At 41.5% G+C, this 10,020-nt stretch overlaps 2 protein-coding genes across 3 annotated transcripts; both read left to right on the forward strand.

The window, feature by feature from the left end:
- Positions 1-168: 168 nt before the first annotated feature.
- Positions 169-6,169, forward strand: gps1 (G protein pathway suppressor 1). Of its 2 annotated transcripts, none has more exons than XM_076144319.1 (14): positions 169-325; positions 1,808-1,900; positions 2,520-2,701; positions 2,964-3,128; positions 3,241-3,376; positions 3,602-3,679; positions 3,853-3,913; positions 4,135-4,220; positions 4,350-4,444; positions 4,568-4,673; positions 4,890-4,970; positions 5,188-5,346; positions 5,427-5,561; positions 5,753-6,169. In XM_076144319.1, the coding sequence occupies exons 1-14, from the start codon at positions 293-295 to the stop codon at positions 5,825-5,827; spliced, it is 1,485 nt and encodes a 494-aa protein (XP_076000434.1). In that variant the 5' UTR covers positions 169-292; the 3' UTR covers positions 5,828-6,169. The 2 variants fall into 2 exon arrangements, with proteins under 2 accessions (XP_076000434.1, XP_076000435.1); XM_076144320.1 differs by having other exon boundaries at positions 5,188-5,325.
- A 1,261-nt stretch (positions 6,170-7,430) lies between these two features.
- Positions 7,431-8,510, forward strand: LOC142993525 (transmembrane protein 238-like). The gene is made up of 2 exons (XM_076144287.1): positions 7,431-7,889; positions 8,385-8,510. The coding sequence occupies exon 1, from the start codon at positions 7,494-7,496 to the stop codon at positions 7,872-7,874; it is 381 nt and encodes a 126-aa protein (XP_076000402.1). The 5' UTR covers positions 7,431-7,493; the 3' UTR covers positions 7,875-7,889; positions 8,385-8,510.
- The last annotated feature ends 1,510 nt before the right edge of the window (positions 8,511-10,020 follow it).

Genomic DNA, 10,020 nt, shown 5'->3' on the forward strand with positions numbered 1-10,020 from the left:
GTCCTGTTGCTTTGCTTCATTCTGTTATGATCACTGACAGTAAGTGATGAGAATGTGCGTGACATGTAGTACTCAATACATACCCCAGACCAATAGAGGGCGGTGACGCACCATTTGATATATGCAACCCACCGCTAAACTCACAGAAGAAGCGAAGAAGAAGCAGAAACGAAAAAGAAGAAGAAAAGCGCAGAAGAAGAAGAAGCGGTTGAACGCCTCCCCTCTTCCTCTGTTTATGTCTCCTAACTCGTGTTTCTGTATAAAACAATAAGGAGCCGTCACACAAGAGGACATGCCTTTACCCGTGCAAGTCTTTAACTTTCAGGTAAGAGATTCACTTAAATTGATTGAGCACGTCTCTATTTCCATACAATAGACGTAAAGATTCAACCTTAATATCTACTACACTACAGAACTTCGCTGTGTTGTTGTGTTATCTAGCAGCTCGGTGCAATGCGCTGTGTCCTACTGTAACTACTTTATTACTTTAGTTGAGTTGAGTCCTGTTTGTACCATCTTTTGTTGGTTCACTTATATTCAGCCGTGTTCTGTTTGTGTTATTTGTTCGATTCAGGATCGTAGCTTGTTAAGCTAAGGCCTCTTGTAGCTCGAAACAACAACGACGGAATTGAAAACATTGACTTTTGTTCGTGAATAATTTTAAAAACACGTTTAATAAAGATGTCTCCGAACATCAACACGCAAACGAGTTTGTCTATCGAGGTGAAGCTAGCGGAGTGTTGATGTGCTGCTAATGACGGCTAGCTACCAGTCTAGCAATCAGAGCTAACAGCTAGTGTCACCACAGCTTCTTCCTTAGTTTGTAACGAACCTACCTTTCCATTCAACGTCATAACTGTAATGCAGGACAAGTTTACCTTCGCGTAATTACAATTAAACTTCAATGCCGGCAATGTTTGTCTGGATTGAATGTAATCAGCACGCCGGCCTGCTAATGAGCTAACGACAATCTGTGGTTAGTGGCAAGCAGCGGCGCAAAATTTTGAATCAACATATTATTTGATTTAAACGTCTCCCTTAGCTATGACTCTTCATTTGGGTACCCTCCGTAAACTGTGTGTCCGTCTTGAACTCCCTGACAGAAAGGTTATGTCTCTGGGTCAGTGTTGAGAGTTGTTGTTGTTAGTCTGCAAAAGTCTTGGCTTACCTTTTAGTCCACATAAAACCAAGGACATTTTCTTTTCTTACGGTTTCGAAACCGAGGCCTCTAAATTCTTAAAGTATTTTTAGCTTGCAAGTGGTATCAATAACGTAGTCCAGGCTATGTGCATTTATTTTGGTGGACGTCCGAAAGCAGTTCTTATTTCAGAGAATATTGTTTGTTTATTTATTTATTTTAATTTGATAGAAGATACCAACACGATACATGTGCATCTCAATAAATTAGAATATCATTGTCGTCGCCATGCTTGTGTCTCCTACGGGACCAGACTGAGAGACAATTTAAAGGCTCAGGAAACCTCAGCAGGTGATTTGAGTTAATGAGCTGATTAGAGTATGACACCGCGAGGCGTTAATATTTTACGTTTCACAATATTCTAATTAAAACAAATAAAGGCTTGGAATATTTCACTTTGTGTGTAATTAATCTATAATATATGACATTATAATATAATGTATATACATTTTCTGAATTACTGAAATAAATGAACTTTTCCACGATATTGTAATTTATTACACCTGTAATATGAAACCTGAAACCATCATTTTAATTCGGTGGCCTGTTCCTCTGCTATTGTTGTTGTGTTTGATGCTCACCTTTGTCCCTGCTGTTCCCCTCTGTCAGGGTTCTGTGGAGCCCATGCAGATCGATGCAGACCCTCAGGACGACCAGCAGAATGCTCCAGACACAAACTACATAGTGGAGAACCCCACACTGGTATTTGTCCCCCATCTTTTCACATAATTGTTTGTATTTGGAGGCATTGAGTTTGGGGAAGGGGCATGTTTATGTTTATGACTGTGTTCCATCGCTTTTACTCGGCAATCGTTTGGAAACTAAGGACACAATTTCTTCCCACTTCAGCTGCTCAACACGTTTTCTTCAGTCATATATTTTATTGGAGACGGCAACAGATGACATAATGAGTTACCTAACATTTTTGGGAATTTCTTCAATCATAGAAAAGAAATGAAGATGGAAGAAAAAGTAAACAAAATTAGAAATATGTTCTGATGACATCACCTTGACTCTGCTGATGACATCACTGTTTGTGAGATGATGTCATAACTGTATGATTCACACTTGTGTGTAAACTCAGAGTTACCGTTATCAGAGACAGATCCAGATATTAAACACTAGATATTGCCCACATGCCTGCACTGCCTTGTTAAGCCTCTCAAATCACATTGTTGACCCATTCATACCTGAGGATCCTCATTCATGTGGCTCATGTGCCTCAGATCAAGTGCTTTTGTCAAAATTGTGTTGTGTGAATGTGGTATTGAGTTTGTAACCATATTGTATTTATCTCCCCTCTCATCTTCACCATGTCTAGGACCTGGAGCAGTATGCCACCAGCTACAGTGGATTGATGCGCATCGAGAGGCTTCAGTTCATCGCTGAGCATTGCCCCCAGCTCCGAGTGGAAGCCCTCAAGATGGCGCTCACCTTTGTTCAGAGGACTTTCAATGTTGACACATATGAAGACATCCACCGGAGACTCACTGAGGCCACGCGGTAAGATGTGTGTGTGTGTGTGTGTGTAACAATAAAGCACATGAATTTTGCATTTTGAATTCTGATTTTGTTGGTCAAATGTAGTTTTCTCCACTGAATTTAATTTTTAAACTATTGTCATTCACTCATACATGGCAGGTTTTGTTCTTCTTTATTATTCTTTATTTTTGAGTTCATGTTTCTGTCACCACTTTCTCTTCCTTGTCCTCTTGATGGGAAAATGCAAATCAGCATTTGTGTGTGAATTCTTTGACCTACACAGGGAGGTGCAGGGGATACCAGACACGGTGCCTGAAGGGGGAGTCGCTCCTCCTCCCTTGGACTCGGCCTGGGCTGAGTCCACCAGGAAGAAAGCTCTGCTCAAACTGGAGAAACTGGACACCGACCTCAAGAACTACAAGGGAAACTCCATTAAAGAGAGCATTAGGTACCGTAGCTCTATTGGCCTCTTACAAGTCTACCTGAGTACAACAAGTACAATGTAACAATACAGACATTGGAAGATTAATTCTCTTTCTCCTTTCCCATCCGTCCCTCAGGAGGGGCCATGATGACTTGGGAGACCATTACCTAGACTGTGGTGACCTCAGTAATGCCCTCAAGTGTTATTCTAGAGCTAGGGACTACTGTACCAGCGCCAAGCATGTTATCAACATGTGTCTCAATGTCATCAAGGTAGGACATTGTGTTTGTGTTGTCCTTCATGAAGTATGGTAGTTACTATTAGAACAATAACAAAGTGTTGATGCCAACTAGAGGTCCTATCTTTCACTGTCGTCTCAACTTTTTACATTACACACACCAGCCTGACACACTTAAATGAATGTGGCAGAATTGCCGTGTGTGTGCTATTTTTAAATTTCATCCAGTTTATTTAATCTGTGTCTCTTAAATCCCCAGGTCAGCGTTTACCTCCAGAACTGGTCCCATGTACTGAGTTACGTCAGCAAGGCAGAGTCCACACCAGAGATCGCTGAGGTGAGTGTAGAGCTCATCACCGGCATCACTTTTAATGTAGACATTAGTGTGTGTGCTGTGTTTATGGTTACGGTGTTCATGGTTCAGAAAATGTGGAGAAATATATTTTGACTGCAGTGGCTTGTGACTGAAACATCAACATCGTATCATTTTTGAATGATCTTTTGTTACAGCAAAGAGGAGAGCGAGACAGCCAAAACCAAGCCGTCCTCACCAAACTAAAGTGTGCTGCAGGTAAGACACATGGCTTCTATCACCCAGACAGTTTCATGCCTTCTCTTTACTGCACGGGCTCTGTTTTAGGGGGTGGGATGGATTTTGTGTTCTTGCAGATTTGGTATTTTCTTTCTTTGTGCAAATTGTCATTTGACTCTGGAGCACAGGATGGTGGCCGTCAGCAACACACTTCTGCATTATGGAGCTCAATTTAAACCTCTTCTTCTGTGGTGTTTCAGGACTTGCAGAATTGGCCTCTCGGAAGTACAAACCAGCTGCCAAGTGTTTCCTGCAGGCTTCGTTTGACCACTGTGACTGTCCAGAGGTGAGAATCCAGAGTTCTGTGGTTTCAGCCCGGCAGTTGACACTTGGTTGTGTGTAGACTGTAGTTAAACATACTAATTTAAGCTGCCTCCAATCTCATTTGTCATGCATTTCTGTGTGTTCCCTTCAGCTCCTGTCACCCAGTAATGTAGCTGTGTACGGTGGGTTGTGTGCGTTGGCTACGTTTGACAGGCAGGAGCTCCAACGCAACGTCATCTCAAGCAGGTAGGACATGTGAAGACAAACACAGATGCATTATTTAACAGATGAAGGGTGGCAACAGAAGAGTACTTGGTGTATTTCATAAATTGAAACCTGTTAATCATTTTTCCTCCTCACCTTTCCCAGCTCCTTTAAGTTATTTCTAGAATTGGAGCCTCAGATCCGTGACATTATCTTTAAGTTCTACGAGTCAAAGTATGCGTCTTGTCTCAAGCTGCTGGATGAAATGAAGGTAAGCAGCAGGAGCGTTGTGATGTTAATGGACTGGGCTGTGAATCATAGAACCATTGTAATGTTCACATGCCTCTCACACAGCACAATATATAGTATAAGTAACAAAGATTCAGTGGGACAGGGGTTCTGAAGGATCCATTGGACCTGTGAAGACTTCTGCAGTGAACATTATGAATGAGAGTATTGGGTTTAATTCTTGCCATATTTCCTGCAGGACAACCTCCTGTTGGACATGTATCTGGCCCCCCACGTCAAAACACTGTACAGCCAGATCAGGAACAGAGCGCTCATACAGGTGGGAGCTACTCTATGCCTAACACACACACATGCATTTGACACATTAAATGTAAAGTTAAGGGCAGGATTCCAGTTGACCTTCTGGTTGCTTTCATTTGACCTTAACAATGCTGATTGATGTTTGTATGCAGTTTGTCATTAAAAGTTGTTTTCCCATTGCTCTGCTGACGGAGAAACATTCTTCCTTAACACCTGACTGTTTGATTTGTGTTCAGTATTTCAGCCCGTATGTGTCAGCAGACATGACTAAGATGGCTCAGGCTTTCAACACCACAGTAGCAGCTCTGGAAGACGAACTCACCCAGCTCATACTAGAAGGGCTCATCAATGCAAGAATCGACTCCCACAGCAAGGTGAGACACAGCTACGACAAAGTATAACAATAAGACATTTATCTATGCAATTATTTGTATTTTTTAATCCTGACAAACTGAAAATGTGACATTGATTTTAGATCCTGTATGCGAGGGATGTGGATCAGAGGAGCACCACCTTTGAGAAGTCAATCCATATGGGCAAGGAGTTCCAGAGAAGAGCCAAAGCCATGATCCTCCGAGCCGCTGTGCTGCGCAACCAGATCCACGTTAAGGTAAATGAGATGATTCCCTCTCATCTGTGCCCTCTGAGGGGAGAGTGTGTGAACCCATCAGGTTATGGGCCGATATGCAAAACCAGAGAATTGAAACAAGGTTGACTTTATCTTTCCATGACTTTCATTAACAATGCTAAACATTACTAGTCACACAAACAAAGCTCATTGCTGGTGTTGTTCCTCTGTAGTCCCCACCCAGAGAGGGCAGCCAGGGGGAACTCACGCCTGCCAACAGCCAAACCCGCATGAGCACCAACATGTGAGGACCGAGCGCTAAACTTTCTGCACGGTGCCTCTGTCCAGACCCCAGACTGGAAGGAACGGATCATCCAAATATGTGATCAACACCAACCCCCCCCACCCTCACACCCTGTCCACAGTGCAAAACACATAAATGATGCACAATGAAAGAATATAACTGTTAAACTGAATATATCGGCTTTTGTTTTGTTTTTTTTTGATGAAAGGTGCAGCACTTCAGCTGCAGGTTTCTGGTATGAGTCACTTAATTTAACACTTAATTTGCCTTTTGGTGTGATGAAGATCCACATGATGGAGGCACCATCAACAGAAACAAGCTTTTAAATAAAATATGCCTGCTTAAATATGCACTGAAATGTTGTCTTTTTTTGCATGTACAAGCCCACAACAACAAACAATTCCCCACCAAACCCAAATCTCTCTCGGAAGTCAAATCTCTGCTGTTTAATTGATCTCTCGAGTCACTCTTGGCTCTCTAATGTAATTCATTGCTTTTCTGATTTTGAAGTCAATGTGAGACTCAGCCCTCCCAATGCCAACAAGCTGTGTTGGACATGATCCAGGGAAGAAGCCATTATTTTGAGCCCACACACGAGATTACATGGGATTTGTGGTTGATGGCTCTAAAAAGTAGCTTTAACTCAAAAAACATTCAGACTACACGAACCAAACTTAATGGATAGTTGACTTTTTTATTTTATTTTTAAATCTGTCAATAACCAATTTAACAAATTAACAAATTTGCCGTTTTGAACCAGTATCCTTGGAAACTAAATTCCAATGTTTCTGAGATTCCTTGGGTGGATTCCCATCTCTTGCCCCCAACTAGAGTTCTCACCATTTTGACTTGTTTTGGTGTGACAAGTGCAAATAGTCTTCAGACAAAACCCAGATTTAGATAATAGAGACGCTCACACACCAAACACACCTTTCACTGCAGGTAAAGCTGGTACCAAAGTCCCCATCCAGCCAAGACTTAAGATTTTGCGGTCTCTGCAGCCATCTAGTGGCAATTAATGGAACTGTCTTGTCTCAATACCTATTGAACTACCGACATATTCAGCAGTTCATATGTTTGCCCTCGACACGACGGCTGTCCAAATTCTTAAATACCACAACTATGCTGTCTATTAACTCAATTCCCATCTTGATAAGAAATAGAGAAAGTGTACTAAGCAGGCAGCACTCTACATGTTCAGTAAACACATTAAGCCTGGTACCCGTCCATGCCTGTCCAGTCTCCTGCTCATCTCTTCCCATAGATTCCCAAAGCACATGAGTAACCAAACGTTTCCAATACGTGTGTTTAGTTAAATTGAAACAGTTGTAAATATTTAAAACTGTCATCAGTTAGTTGTGTGCTAAACAGTAATAGATATTTCAGATCGATATTAAAGATCGTTTATTAAAATTCACATTTTTTAATTGTACTCATTTAAATTACTGATGCAATGAGAAACATGTTTATATGATATCATCAATCGTATCACATGTTATTGTTGAATTTGATGGCTGTTGTGGGAGGCAGGTAAGCCCCGCAGGTAAGCCCCGCCCCGCCCGATGCGTTGTGACTTACCTGTCTCAGCTTTCAGATGCAACCTGCAACCTAATGCAGCAACGCGAACCCAGCAGGAGTAAATCCAGGCCTTTCTTCCAGAGACCGGGACCATGGAGCTTTCTCGGCGGGGCCTGGGTCACTGTGTCTGCTCCTTCTGGCTCGCCGTGGCCTTTGACATCTTGGGACTTATCGTTCTTCTCGTCGGTGTGTTCGCTAACGTCTTTTACTATGACTTTCTGATCTACGCTGGCGCCATCGTGATTTTCCTCAGCCTCATATGGTGGGTGTTCTGGTACACCGGGAACATCGAGGTCCCCAAGGCGGACCTGGAGGCGGACTGGCCGAGTCAACTGTGTATACGAGCGGATAAGAAACCCAAAGAGCCGGAACACCTAGGGATCCCCATGGCGACAGTGACCCCGCGACAAGCAGCTGTGGAGAGCTGTGAGATGCAGCTGCAGCACGAAGCAACAGAGACCTCACCTACATAACATGATGGCCCTCAGGTCAGTCCATTCATTTCATACAACAAAGATATACACAACTATATTTTGTGTTGTCTATTAATTCCTTTAAATATCAACCAAAATTAGACAACTTGTGGCTGCTGCTGATCATCTAATCAAGAATGAATCAATGAACCCTTATTGTATTTCTATTTGATAGTTTCTTTAATATAGAATGAATGTAATGAATGTTCACATGTGAGTTCATATTATTCATCAATTAATCCATGAAGGTTTTTACTAATTTGATTCTGTTGGAACAAGGAAGTATAAGTCATGTTTGTGACCATATGGGTCCGGAAATAACTCCTTATCACAGTGTTTAATCATTAACACAGTGAAGTATGGTGCTCAGTAAGACTAACCCTGTTTTAACGATTACAAATGTCCCCTGAGTATTCACAGATCGATGTAAATATGGAATCTTGGATGAATGAATGAGGAAATGGAAATATGGCTGTGCTGATGTGATTTTGCCTTTTTCCTCCCACACAGTTTTGATTTTGTCCCTTGCTGAGGCCTTACACTTGGATTGTCAACGTTTTCTACTGTTCGCCATTGAATGAAATATTTGTCTGTGTGCAATGCCATCACTTAATGAGTCCTTAAACACTTCATTAAAATATGGTTTTGGCTAATCATTTGTGTTTGTATTTGCTTGTGTGTCAGTTTTTGTTGGAAACAAATGTGTTAAGTTTCAATATTCTTTGTTCTGTATTTGCACGTCAGTTGATACATTTATTATTTATGTTTGCTTTTACTTCTCAAGTTTCTAAAGGCATATCTATGCTGACATGAAAAGTGATGTAGGCTTTTAAAAGCTTGGTGACCTCTGTTCTACATGAACCTCGAAAGATCTGGTTTCACATTCGTATTTCTGCTATAAAAGCTTTATCACCCATAATTTCACTGCCATGATCTTGGCTTTTCTTTGTGTTTGCTTGTTGTGTGGCATGGATTAAGGGCCTGTACTGTACTACTGAAGCTCAAGTTGTATTTTTCTCTACAACATAGCTGACTCACTTCTGATCTAACTCTGTCACAAGTCTGGTCCACAGCAGAATTTGTTGGAGCTCAGTCAGGCTGCAGGATGGAGCTACAGCCTCATGACCAATCGCCTCTTTTGGAAAATTGGTGTCACCATACCTGCAGGATCCCCTTGACGTATCTTTAGGGGGTTTCCCTGTTTAAAGTGTCGCAATGATATTTAGATAGCCGCAAGTACGCTATGATATCTTATATGATATATTCTTTGCTCTGTTTTGTTTCACGCTGCCGTGATCACAACTAAAACAATAACAATGAGAATAATGCATAACCTAAAGCAGTGGTTCTCATACTGTGGTACGCGTACCACCAGTGGTGCGCGGGCTCCCTGTAGTGGTACACGGACGGATCAAATAAAAATATCGGAAATGTGACTTAAGTCAAGCCGGTGCCGGCGCACTTGTTGGCGCCGATGCTGCCGCATTTGCCGGTGAAAATCACGGACAGCAGCACCCCCCGCCCCACACTCCGGAGTCGGCACTGGCGTCGGCGTCGGCATCCAGCAACAATAGAAGAGTTGTTCATATGAGAGAGTTCTAGTACCAATTTGTACAATGTGGCTGTGACTGACAAAGGTCAAAATAAATAATATTCTTATTAGGAATAAATTTGCTTCCTGCTTGCATTATAGTTTATTCTGTATATATTATAGTTCATTTTTACACTTCTGGTTGGATGCTAACTGCATTTCATTGGCTTGTACCTGTACTTCAATGACAGTAAAGTTGAATCTAATCTAATCTAATTTTGCATAGCAGCTGAATAGGGTAGGCCTACACTACTGTATTTTAACATTGGCCATAGTGGTGGTACTTGGAGAGCCATACAGACAGATTTTTGAATTACTTGGTTCATGAATCTAGTACCATGAATACAATGAGTTTTTGTTCAAGGGATTAATAATTAGAGTTAAAGTTAAATATCAAAATAAAAACAAAATATTTAATTATTTAATAAGTATCCCAGCTGTGGCACTTTGGTTTATACTTGTTACCTACTTTTCAAAAAGCAACACTTTTGACGTTCCATATTGAATATCTGGTTTCATTTTCGTTTTATTTTGCTATGTTTTGCCCGTGTCCAC

Source organism: Genypterus blacodes, unplaced genomic scaffold, assembly GCF_046128005.1.
Source record: "Genypterus blacodes isolate CSIRO-AG114 ecotype Tasmania unplaced genomic scaffold, CSIRO-AGI_Gbla_v1 ptg000028l_1, whole genome shotgun sequence".
Taxonomy (NCBI): Eukaryota; Metazoa; Chordata; class Actinopteri; order Ophidiiformes; family Ophidiidae; genus Genypterus; species Genypterus blacodes.